Source organism: Paramormyrops kingsleyae, chromosome 3 (genome assembly GCF_048594095.1).
Source record: "Paramormyrops kingsleyae isolate MSU_618 chromosome 3, PKINGS_0.4, whole genome shotgun sequence".
NCBI classification, from domain to species: domain Eukaryota; kingdom Metazoa; phylum Chordata; class Actinopteri; order Osteoglossiformes; family Mormyridae; genus Paramormyrops; species Paramormyrops kingsleyae.
Window position 1 is genome coordinate 16,319,254 of NC_132799.1, and position 12,870 is coordinate 16,332,123.

The following is a 12,870-nucleotide window of genomic DNA, read 5'->3' on the forward strand; positions in this document are numbered from 1 at the left end:
CGGAACATCAGTGATAGCAGAGAATAATGAGGGCACCTGATAGCAGAGGCGATACGGATGGCGACGGTTGATAGGGAGATGTAGCTACAACTGTAGATGCCAAAGGGAATTACACTCCGCTCATACGGCCCATGACACCGAATCACTGAAATCTAAAGGATTTCCCTCCATCCCCTGGAGTTGCGCACTCCTGTTTACCTCAATCTGGTCCCTTGATCTCGCCTGTCAAAACAAGCGCGCACTACTGAAGTACAAAATCAAGCATAAGAAGTACAAGAAAATCAAACGGTAACACTTTGAACGATGCTTTATAATAACAGAGCTGCCTAAGAGCTAATATAATCAAAAGCAATCAGCCGTCAGCTTACAGAGTGATGATTATACGACTCAAGTACCCGCCCGCTCCTACAGATTCCAGACGTCAGATTGATGTGCCCCCCCCCGTTAGAGATCTCTGGGTGTAAATGAGATGGGGGAGTCCTGGTGAGCAGTCCTGTACACTCCCACGCAGAGGATGAGGAGAGCGGGCGGCAGATCGGTATGTTCGGAAGGACAGTACTGATGGGAAGTTCAGCTGCTGGGGAATAAGGGGATGGAAGGTAAGTAAGGAGAGTCTGAGCCGGCTGAAGAGGTTGGCTCTCATTAGCCGGCTGAACACCGCCGTCTCCTGAAAGCTCAGCGTCTCCTCCCCATTATCATCCTCTCCAGGCAGTGTGGAAAGTAAGACACCCCCCCTCCCCCCACACACACACCCATTTCTGACTCTCCAGGATTTCCTTATTGCTGGGCAACCAGAAGCCAGCGACGGTAGCTCTGTCATCGCTACTGTATATGCCGGACTGCGCTCTGGCGTTCATTATCACGGTAAACAGCCAAACAGTGTGTACCCCTGTCTCTGTGACCGATTCGCTTTTAGGGAACATGAGGGCTAATTTAGAAGCGGCAAGGAATCCACTGGCAGGGCCTTAAAAAAAAACAGGAAGGACATGGTGTGCTTAAACACGTGCCATATTTGCCCAGCTTGTCTGCCTCTCTAGCCCGAGGCTCACTGCCTCATCAATGACAGAATGACAGGGTAGCCTGCCGTTTACCTGAGAAACAAACCTGAGGAAGAGGAGGGAGGATGTAAAATGGGGCTTTGTAAGCAAAGTGAAATGTCCAGCGCATTTCAGTCTGGCACGGTTTTGTGGGCCCCATGTGAGACATGCAGCCACTTAATTGGTGCTTCTGCGGATTGTGCAGCGTGAGGCGCCGTGTCGGCCGGAATCAGAGCAGAGACGGGGGAGACGTGTGATTTCAATACACTGGGCGGCCCCAAAGGAACCTGTAGCTGGACACTGGTGTTCAGTATGAGCTCAGGGGTTACACAACTTGTCCCGGTGTGTTCAGGCTGTGTTCAGTACCGAGGCACAAAGTGCTGACAGTCCCTCAGGGCATGTTGTGCTGTGTTCAGTACAGAGATTCAGTGTTCAATTCAGTTTGGATTTAATCGGGAGGTATTTCTGGCAATGCAGCTTATTCATTAAGTGTCACTCACGTCGTTTTTATTGTAACTCCTCACTGTTTGTGCTGAGCAAATAAAACTTCCTACTCAAAGTATAATGAAATAGCTGGCCGGCCTTGTGGCAAGGCGGCTCATTCTCCAGGAGCCTGAAGGGGAACATGTCCAACGACAGGATGATTTTAAGGTTCTGACGCTTCCCTTGGCCCAATCGGTCACCTTAATCCGATGGGGCGGAACCTCGTGCCTGCCACTCAGCCAATCAGACAGCCAGGCTGAAGCAGAGACTAATGTCAACATTTGGCCCAATTAATATACGGTAAGATTTTCCCTCCTCTGGTGACTTATACACCTCCATCCCGGGTCCCTCAGACCCGGCACCAATTCCATTGTATCTTGTGTCATAAGATCACCTGGACTAAAAAGTCTCTGTCTGGCAGATTTGACATAAAAAGTTTAAGCTAATTTATCAAATTCCCATTGGTGGATAGGCACACCCAGAGCAGATATGGGAATCATTCACAGCCCCTTCTTCTCCTGGTTTTTCCCACAATCCAGTGCCAAACACATGGAAGGCATCACGCCCTGACACCCTGAAAAAAACGACCAAATGAGAATTTAAACTGTTACAACCGCCAGAGAGGTTCAGGCTGCTAACGCAGCACTTTATCGCCACCTACTGGGCGCTCTGGAACTTCCCAGTCCCCTTTAATAAGAATTATGCCAAGAAGAATGTCAAAATTACCATATTATACATAATATATAACATTACACAGAATATAAAAAATATGTAACGGTCTCACAGAAAGTTATGAAATCATTGAAAAAAACAGCCCTCACTATCATTCATAGAATTAAAATATCTGCAGAAAAATACAAAAATATATGTACCCTCTGCAATAAGGAAGGCAGTATGACAGAGCAGCAGAGTTCCTGCTGTTGGAGACCAAACAATGAATTGCACCTTGCAGAAGAGGGGCCCAGGATTCCCCCAGACCGTACCTGAGCTGGGCTTTAGTCCCATGGATTGTTACAGTCATGGTCCGGCTTGAACAGGCTTTCCTGACACGTTGAGAGAACTAAGCCCAGGATGTTCTCAGAGCGAAGAGGCGGGAAGATCTTTGTACTTGTTAACTTCAAGTGTACTTTTTTAAAGCTACTTTCCTAATATAAGGAAATAAACTAAAGGTTTGTTTGTCACAGTCACAGTTCTACTCAGTTCAGTGGATAAGACCTCAGGCATTGAGAGTGGGGAGGGGCAGATTCCTGCTCATGGGAGTTTTACTTACACAAAAAATGTCCTGCCTCCTCTATTTGCTTGGACTCACCTCCTCTACAGTCTGATTGGTTAATTGTCTGAACCAATCATTTTTCCTTCTGCCCTCAGAACATTTTTGTGTAAGTAAAACTCCCATGAGTGGAATTTAACGCACAACAGCGTGTGAGGTGTGATGCCTCTGAGCCATCGTACTTAACTGAAACCATGTGCCCAGAATAGCAAGGTAAAGTTTCTGTAAGATTCTATAAGCATAGTCAGATGCTGAATAGGTCCTAACAAAGCCATTCATGTCTTCCTTAGCCTGTCCTGTCTCTCCTGTCGGAGCACATTGCTCTGTCCCGAATCTACATACACTCACCAGTTCCTGCATGAGCTGGGTTTGGTTTACAATGGCTGACAACAACTGGCATGAACCTTGTGGTCTTCCCACTCTGCTTCTCAATGTGGCCGCACGGTCAGCCAGATGATGGGTGGAATGTGGAGGGTCTATAGAAGGAAGGAGGGAAGGCAGGCTTCCTGGAGGGTGGAAGAAGAGGCTGAGCAAATCTCAGAGGAAATGATTATGCTAGAGAAGGTGATACCTGGTGTGGAGATGGAGTTCAGGGATGATGTCATCCCAGGAAAGGGCCGTCAATGCACCCATTGCCATCGCAGAAGTGCAAGGCCATCAGTGATGGGCAGAGGTGGACAGTTCAGGTCCAGAAAGTAAAAATCCAGACCAAGATTTTGTTTCAACCAAGCAGTTGAGTATAAAGAGTCAGTCACTGGTTGGTTGAGACAAAAATCTTTCAGATTTTTACTTTCTGGACCTGAACTGTCCACGTATGGTGACGAGTATATTAACCACACTCTCCTACAAGCATGAAACCTTTTCCTTCCAGCTCAGTCATGCGTGACTATGATCCGTTTCCTGTTTCTGCTGAGCACGGCACATATGGTCCAGCGCAGGCTTCAGGCACCCAACATCTGGCTTTTCTGGAGGCAAATGGCTGACAGAGGATGCTGGAGATTGTCCAGTTAGGTTAAAACTATGCCTTAGTCTTAATACTGCCAATAATAAGCAGTGGCAAATCAAATGAAAAAATATAGGCAAATCTTTCATCCTGACTAGGCACTCTCAGACTATAAACCGACAGATAAGTCACGGACGCACTAAGCCCAGTCCGTCGCATGTTTGTCTTACTGAAAGCTGAAGGTAATGTGATATGAATACAGACAGACCTCCAGGGTGCATTGGGGCTGAGCTCTGGAAAACAGCAGCGTGCTGGTCTCACCAGCTCTGCCAAACAGGAACCAAGTGGTACCCTGTTGAAAAGGGAAGCCTCCACCTTACCTCACCATCCTTTCATTGTCCATCCATCCACCCTGCCGTTGCTCACCCAGGATAAGGTCTTGGGGGACCAGGGCCAAACAGCATACAGCTCTGGGAGACCCTGGATGGGATACCAGCCCTTATCTCCCATCTATAGTTATTTTTCATATTTTATGGTTTCTCCACTCAGCCAGAAAGTCTAAAGATAGAACACAAATGAGCCTGTATTCATTCCAAACTATACAAGCAGTTCCTGAGTTAGGAATATCAAGAACCTTTTGTCAAAATCAAGTCCAACTACCTGGTTGAATATTTTAGTAAACCACCAACAGCCTTTGTAATCTGGAAGGAAATGCAACGGAAAGGCTGGAGCTGCCTGTCTGTTAGAAGGTGGAACACCAAAATCATTTCTAGGTCATATTGTGCAAGACACGTCAACTTTTCCCTTTGGTTGGATTATCAGAAAAAAAACAAATGTAACACAGCAGCAAACAAATAAAATCGCTTCCAACCCCCTTACCAGCTTGACTTTACTCTACTTTTGGCCCAACATGCCCTTTGACCCAGAATGCAAACCCCAAACATCTGATCCCTGCCAGTCTGCTGGACATGACAGACAGCCGATTGTCCCTGTCTGAGCCCAACCATGTCACATACTCTGAGAGCTTGTGAGTATGCCGGGACTTGGGGGGGTGTTATTCTTCAGGTAAGAAGTACTGCAGTGTTGAGGTGGGCGACAAGGCAGATCAGATCCAACCCCTTCTTCAGGGACCTGTGAGCCAAGGAGAGGAGGACACTAGTTAGGTCATGGAAAGCCAAAGAAACGACTGTAGTACAGTTCAGGTCCAGAAAGTAAGAATCTAGACCTTTTTTTTCTTCAACCAACCAGTTGAACTCTAAAGAGTCACAGTCACAGAGTGGTTGGTTGGAACAAAATCTTGGTCTGGATTTTTACTTTCTGGGCTTGAACTTTCCACATCGGGTACTGCTAAATATAGCTAAGGTTCAGTAAAAAATATAAGCAGTATATTCTAATTCACTTCAAATCATTTCATTACAATTATTTTGGGGAAAACATTAAGTATTTTCATGTCTGACACTGAAAAATAATAATAAAAATATTGACCTATCAGGCACCAGCTCAAGAGTTGAATGTTTGGTGGCAGAGTAAAACAGGAGTAGCAGCATTCCTGAGTTACACTACAGCTACAAGTGGAGCAACCAGCAGGCAGCAGATCTGCAGACATGTCCTTCCTGGAGGAAGACCTGTCCTGTCCTGTGTGCTTCGACACCTTCCAGCAGCCGGTGGTGCTCCCCTGCAGCCACAGCTTCTGCAGAGACTGCCTGGCGAACAGCTGGAGGACCAGCAGCCGGCCCGAGTGCCCGAACTGCCGGAAGGCCTATCCTCTGGGTTTCACGCCTCCTGCCAACCTGGTACTGAGGAACATCGCGGAGGCCTATCTGAAGAAGCAGCAGGAGGACCAGGCGTCGGTATCGCAGGGGGAGGCTGGGCCTGCCAGGACGGGGCGGACCGCGAGCGGGGCAGCGGAGAGAGACGCCAGGGCCTGCTGTAGCGTACATGGGGAGAGGCTGCTGCTCTTCTGCAAAGTGGACCGGGAAGCCCTCTGCACTGTGTGTCAGACCTCCAGAAAGCACCTTGGCCACCAGCTCTGTCCCCTGGATGAGGCCATTCAGGATCTGAAGGTCGGTGTCACACTCCGCTCAGAAGAGGCATCCGATAGTCGCTTTTTAAATTAACTGGTACTAGTTACTTCTTATCAACTAACAGCCACGTACGACTTGAATGCATAAAAAATACGATGGACTGGAATCTGTTTAACCAAGGAATGTTAACCTGCTGAACCAGTTTATGCAGTTTATGCATGATTCTTTTAATTTATCCGGGAAATATGTACCCACATCGAGTGTCAGTTTCTCATTGTTAATGTTCTTCCCTGGATCGAGAGTGGAAAATTTATGGGGGGGAGTTCTGATGGCAACTCTGGATCCATGATCTTTTCATGTTCTATACCCAGGAGGAAGCCAAGGCGAGTCTAAAACCACTGAGGGAGAAGCTGGAGTCTTTCCAAAAGGTCAAGCAGGACTGCGAGAAGGCCCTGAAGCACATTAAGGTAAGGGCTTCACGGGGACGGCCACCTGTCCCCCGAAGATAAGGAGTCTAACACCTGCCTCCCCCATTTCAAAATGGCAGACTCAGTCCAGCCAGACGGAGCTTCAGATAAAGGCGGAGTTTGAAGCACTCCGCAACTTCCTGTTGACGGAAGAGCGATGCAGGATTGCAGCCCTTAAGGATGAAACGGAGCGCAAGGGCAGAGCCATGAAGGAGAAGGTTGAGGACCTGACGGCTCAGATCGCTTTGCTCTGCAACAGCATCGCATTGGCCGAGCGCGAGGCGGAGGCCCACGACCTCACCGTGCAGGTGGTCCCGACACGTGGTTTTGAACTAGAGGCCTCAGGAGGTCAGATGTCTCACTGGAGAAACTCAATAACTGTAGATGTTGAAGAAGTTTCCTAACTACATGGGGCAGCATGCTGGTGGAGGGGTTAGTACTGTTGCCTGGGGTTCGAGTCCCTTCCCTGGCTCCATGTGGAGCTTGCATGTTCTCCCGATGTTGTCATGGGGTTACCTTCCGTTTCCCCCCACAGTCCAAAAGCATGCTGGGGTGAATTGGAGCCAAACTGTCTGTAGGGGTGCATGTGCATGTGACTGGTGTCCTGTGACGGGTTGGCACTGCATCCTGGGTGATTCCCTGCCTTACACCTGTAGCTTCCCCCCCACAACCCTGCATATCACAAGCCGGTACAGAAAAAGGATAGACGGATAGATAAGTACTTGAAAAAATTGACAGTAGATGTTTTATTTCTGTTTTGCAGGATTGCAACACTAACAGCAGAAGGTAGGCTGTGCTTCCCCATTGGTCGACCTGTTCCCTATGTATTATTATTAAACTTATTCATTATTATTATTCTGTGCACTGTTGAGCATTCCCACTGCCCTCTGCCCCCTGCAGGGCTCTCTGCACTCGTCAGAACCCACAGATGGCGTCCGGAGTGCTGATCGACATGGCCAAGCACCTGGGCTCACTGCGCTTCAGAGTCTGGGAGAAGATGCTGGAAACCGTGCAGTACAGTGAGGATGTCACCTCCGGCAGTGTCCTGTAAAGACTGTGCAGTGCCTCGCAGCTCTTTGTCTGATGCCCCGCCCCCTTCTTCTCCCCAGGCCCAATCACCTTGGACCCCAACACGGCGACCCCCTGGCTGGCCTTCTTGCCGGACCTGACGGCAGTGTGGTATGCCGGGGCGCAGCCGCAGCTACCCGACAACCCGGAACGGTGCGACCTGTGCGTGTGCGTGCTGGGTGCCGGGGGCTTCGTGGCTGGACGCCACTGCTGGGAGGTGGAGGTGGGCGACAAGCCCAAGTGGGACCTAGGGGTGCTCTGGGAGTCCGTCCAGCGGAAGGGCATACTCCAAGTGAACCCGGCCCATGGCTTCTGGGCGGTGGCCCTTCGGGATGGCGGCCAGTACAGCGCCTGCACCCAACCCTGGACACCCCTGGCCCTGCAGCAGAAGCCCCAGAGGGTCCGTGTCCTGCTGGACTACGACAAGGGCGAGGTGTCCTTCTTCAACGCCAGTGACATGTCCCACATCTACACGTTTAGGGATCGCTTCCATGACAGGATCTTCCCGTTCGTCTCGCCGTGCGTCAGCGAGAACGGACGCAACACACAGGCCCTGAAGATCTGCCCAGCAAAGGTATCCATACTGCACCAATAGAGGCCTTCACATCTCAATGGCTCAGAGGCATCAACCCAAAGGGCCAAGCACTGCCACTCTAGTTTAAACCCATAGGTCTATGCTGAAATGCATTTAAATAATATATATGGAGTATATAGTAATATAGAAATCTTAAGCTGTATACATGGAGTAGAATATGTTACTATTAGTCTGCATACCATGAGTTTAACGTAATGGTTGGTCTGTTACTCTTCTATGTGCAATAAAATCTCACAAATGCACCCTGAGCCAGCTGGTGCTTAGTGCAAGATGTCAGTGTAGCAATTCATTCTTAATTAAATGTGAAAGTGAAAATGTTAGATTTGACCTTTTCCTGAGAAATATTTGCTCATATGCAAAACCTGTCAAGCCGGTAACGTACCCAAGGTGTTTGTGATGAGGCAGAGCTATAGCGGCTGTTTACACAAAGATTAATTAGCTGAGGAATTTAGGGGGGTTATGAGATTGAGTTTTTACAAGCTTAATAAATCTGTAAGCAGGAACTGCACCCAGAAACAGATCTTCAGAAAGAGCAGAGTTAGTAATTACTTCCGAACATATGTATCCCTTGTCATTTCAAATCAAGCAGAAAAATACCATAAGTTCCAGAGTCTGGAAACCACCATCCTCCCAAAAAAGAAACATTCAAAAACTTCAGAAACACCAAATATTGTTTTATTTAGAAAAGAAATAACAAAATTGTTCAGTTTGAAGCCACAGCACTGAGGATCACAGATGTAGAGCTGAAAGCAACAGAGCTCTGTAACGCTTCTGATGGAGATATGGCCTCCAGTCCAACATAGAAGCTGTACCAGACTGACTGGTGGGGATCACGTTTGATGTTTGAGTGGTGTAACATCATACAGCAAGGGGTTGAAGGCTGGCTGCCAATCCACATCTGTGTGACAGTGACCTCAGAGGAACCTCCGAATCACCTGGTCTGCTACCCAGAAACAGCCAGCACTGTTCACTGGGGGAATGTGTCCTCCCCCCCGACCCGCAGATACAAGCAGCCTGAGACACAGACACAACTGGCCAAGCATAGTGTGACCCCATCTCTTAGAACTGCACTGGAGAGACTCAGAGCTATTTCAGCAGAGCATACCATTTTTACCCTCTGGTTCCACATAAAACACAGATTCCCCAACAGTCGCTTTCACACAAGGAGGCCCTTGGCTGGCAGGAGCTCAGATGAAACTTCATGTTACGATTTATAACTCACAACTTTCACATACTGATACTCTGGTGTCTGGACTGATTACCATCCCCGGTGCCCAAACACCCAACTGGCCAAAGGAATCATTACCGCAAAACAGAAAGAGCACCACTTCAGCACCTCTTCTTAAAATGGCACAGAAAGCAGGCCTTCCTTTATTCATCCCCCTCCCCCCCCCATGAAAGAATTAATTCCATGGGGCACCTCCTTCATTATTGTGGTCCTACATGTTTAAACGGGACTGGCTCCAAGACTGTAATTTAGGAGGCTGAAGAGTGCACACAGCTGTGATTAATCAGCCAATCATACAGCAACGTTTTATGCGGAGGCGGGGCCATGTTTAACCCTGTATGCGCCAAGATGTATTGTGTTTCTGGGTACTGAGGTTGTGGTAAAGACAAGACATGAGTTGTGCCCTTTGGGATTATTACACCTCATGCCCATGCTCCAGGGCAACCTGCTGACTCAGCTGGCTGGAAAAGTGTATCATGCTGAGTCAGGGTCAATAAACACTGTCCCCCCCCCCGCCCCGGTTGATATTTACGAGGACAGGAACAGGGTAAGGAGTACAATCTGGTCTTTGATCAAAGGGCCTTGTTGGGGCACAAGCGAGAATGAGGAAATTTATGACGGTGTTGGGTAATAAACTAGTCCACAATGTGTTTCTGTCACCACCTAAAAGAGACATAGCAGCTCAGACATGATTTGCCAACCAGGGCGATTAAGTGACCTGGGGGGGGATGCCCCTCCCTGCTCTTATTACCACTCTTATTTTTCTAACTAGAAAACCATGACTTGCCCGAAACAGTCATGCAATGCTGTACTAATTCAAATGTTCCTCCTGTGACCAGATGCGTAAAATCCTCAGGAATCGTGTTATCTTCTGTAAACAAGGACAACAGGGACACAGGTCACAGATGGGAAAGTCAATACTCTGATTCTATCATTGGCAAAATGTACTAGAAGCTTCTCTCCACTGCATTGGATTTAAGCTTGAAGAAGCAACAGAAAATATATTCTAAACTATTTTAATTGGAGCATTTAGACAATAGCTGCTTTCACAAGGCTTGTAAGAACTAATAGAAGATCGCAGAGTAGAAGAAATGATCCTGGCAAAAAATTGTGAATCACCACAAATGTATCCAGACTCCTACGACTTTTAAAGGTGTTTTTACATTTAATCACTGCGGTTAATCGCTGACAGCCTTACAATATGTGTGTGGCAATTAGAGCATTTTCAGAATACCTTGAAAAACAGCCAGCTACAATTTTACCCTCCAATGACACTTGAGCCGTTTGGACTGGGAGAAACCAGTTTCATCCAGTTTTTAAGAAAGGCTTCTTTAGGTCTGTAAAAACTCCTCACTTTATCCAACTTTTGAGTCTGTTTGGAGATTCTACCCCCAAAAAAAACAAGCAAAGGTGTAGTGTCTGCCAAACAGAGTGAGACATTGAGCAAAAACAGTTCCTGCCTGTAAGATAAGGCCACATGTTTGCCTGTGACCTCACAGCGTCAGGAAACCATTACAATTAGATCAATATTACCCTGTTATTGTTCTTTTTTTCCAATCTAAATTGCAAGACATTCACCCATCTTCTAATCACTTGGACAGGAGGATGACAGGGTGCAGGCTGGCACCAAACTCAGAATAGGATGTTTTTAAACAGCTAGTCTATTCCAAAACCTCTGTAGTCCTTACTAACCACAACCTTGATAAACTGTTTACCTTCTCGGCAAAGAGACCAATGCGGTGTTTATACATGCTACAAGCACACAGGAACACAACCGGACGGAGACAGCGATAATTGTCCCTTTAAAATTCGATTTACACTCCCTCACTTCACTCAGCTCCTGTTATAAAGTCCACATTGTACCCCCATGACCCCCCGCCCCCCCCACCCCCATTTCCTGTGGTCATGGCATAGTCCGCCCTGTCCCCAAGGGGCGTGTTAGCCGTGTGGGTGCATCGACCTGCTCCGCCGCTGTTTGTGTGTGTCTGGGACTGAGGATTGTACTTAAAGCGGCTGGTGAGAGCCTCCGCCAGTCACAGCACGCAGCCGCTGCTCCTGAGGACGCTGCCATGAGAGTCGGACTTCTCCTGCTGCTCCTGCTGCCCCTGTGTGCAGGTATCTGTCCAAAGGGCAACCATGGGACCTCCTGGGGCTGGCTGTAGTTACTGTGATGCCACCTTTGGGAGGGCATGTGGAATATTAAGTGGGTATTAGCAACAGTAAAAGTTATGGACTGGTGGGGGTGGCAATGCAAAGTTACTAATGCAGTAATTTAACGATTCTGTTTAATTACTAATGACTGGTTAAATTTGCTGTGTCTCTACTGGGTGGTCCGGCGACCCCCTCCCACCTGTACGTAGCCACGCCCCTGCTGTAGGTTTTATGTTGTATGGGAACAGCATTCACAATTTATACGTGTCCGAAACTCTGATATACATTGTGACTGTGTGAATCTGTACAGAGCTTAAACAGCAATTTGGGTGCGGATGTTTGTGTGTGGTTGTGGGTGTTTGTGGATGTTTGTGGATGTTTGTGTGTGGTTGTGGGATGGCAGGAAGTAAGACACGATGAACATTTCTGTGCCACAGCCCAGTTCAAGATCAAGTGCATTGGCGAGGACTTCCTGATGCTGAGGAATCAGCTCCTCTCATGCTCCAGCAAAGTCCCCCAGGCCTGTTACACGCGAGGTGAGTCCCTCCTGACACCGGCTCCATGGTGAGAGTCACATCAACCACGCATGTGAAGTTTAAAGACACAGCCGTGGTTGTTTATGGAGAAGCCCTGAAGATGACAGACTAAGTTACAGAATGCTTTGTCATTTATGTGATGATGAACAGCTGATCACAGGACTAGGAGGTTTGATTAATTACAGTGAACAAGTTATTTTAATGGGATGGGGATTGTATACAAACCTGATATCCCAGTACTGGTCCTAGCTAATGTGGTGCCCTATGTTAGCATCACCGCTATGTGGCTAGTTGGTGCCCCATCAGAAACTGGTACTGTAGTACACTACAGGAATGACTGGTCCTGTGATATAGACCTTTGGGATGCTTTTAATTTGTCTACTTGAGTGTCTAGGCTCATCCACCAGCTAGCTAACCATGTCTCCCTGTTGCAGTCACCGGTGAAAAGGGATGCACTACGCTGAATTTCTGCAAGAGCGATGGCTGGACATGCTGCCATACAAACCGCTGTAATGCCTAATTCTGGCCACAGGGTGGCACCAATGCGCACCCCTTCCACAACTTGCTGTGATCTCTACAGCAACTCACCCAGCACATTTTCTCTCTCTCCTTCCTCTCCCAAACCCCTATTACAGTTGGTTTAAGACTGGTCACAGGCCAGTACACATGTAGATACGTGCAGGAAATAAAACCTTTTGAACATCCCTGACTACATTCAGCTGTGTCCTGTATAAATGTTAAAAATTCCCCACCTGGTCTCACTGCCAGGTCAGCAGCAAGCTGCAGGAATATCAGAGTGTTGCCTTAATGAGGGCTGCGTGTCGAAAACCAAACGTGCCGGGCTGCACCGTGTGCCCCAGTGACACGCTCTAACAGAACCTACTGATTCACGTGGGCCAGGATAGTCTGACGTGCCTAACTCTGGGTTGGCATTGATAAACAACCTCCATCCTACCCGACCCATGCCTGTCTGCTGATTACAGGATGTTGTTTGTCAGAAGAAGAGCAGGGCAAAGGGCTCGGTCCTGTCTGGGATGCCTGGGACTGCCTGGGGCACAGGTACACCAT

At 48.1% G+C, this 12,870-nt stretch overlaps 2 protein-coding genes across 2 annotated transcripts; both read left to right on the forward strand.

Annotated features, from left to right (window-relative positions):
• The first annotated feature begins 5,298 nt into the window (after positions 1 to 5,298).
• Positions 5,299 to 8,158, forward strand: LOC111848808 (zinc-binding protein A33-like). The gene is made up of 6 exons (XM_023821094.2): positions 5,299 to 5,796; positions 6,129 to 6,224; positions 6,305 to 6,532; positions 6,988 to 7,010; positions 7,125 to 7,243; positions 7,334 to 8,158. Exons 1-6 carry the CDS (start codon positions 5,338 to 5,340, stop codon positions 7,885 to 7,887), a joined length of 1,479 nt encoding a protein of 492 aa, XP_023676862.2. The 5' UTR covers positions 5,299 to 5,337; the 3' UTR covers positions 7,888 to 8,158.
• Positions 8,159 to 11,057: 2,899 nt separating this feature from the next.
• On the forward strand, positions 11,058 to 12,516 carry LOC140588189 (uncharacterized). Its single transcript, XM_072709727.1, has 3 exons — positions 11,058 to 11,230; positions 11,704 to 11,802; positions 12,237 to 12,516. The coding sequence occupies exons 1-3, from the start codon at positions 11,185 to 11,187 to the stop codon at positions 12,320 to 12,322; spliced, it is 231 nt and encodes a 76-aa protein (XP_072565828.1). The 5' UTR covers positions 11,058 to 11,184; the 3' UTR covers positions 12,323 to 12,516.
• The last annotated feature ends 354 nt before the right edge of the window (positions 12,517 to 12,870 follow it).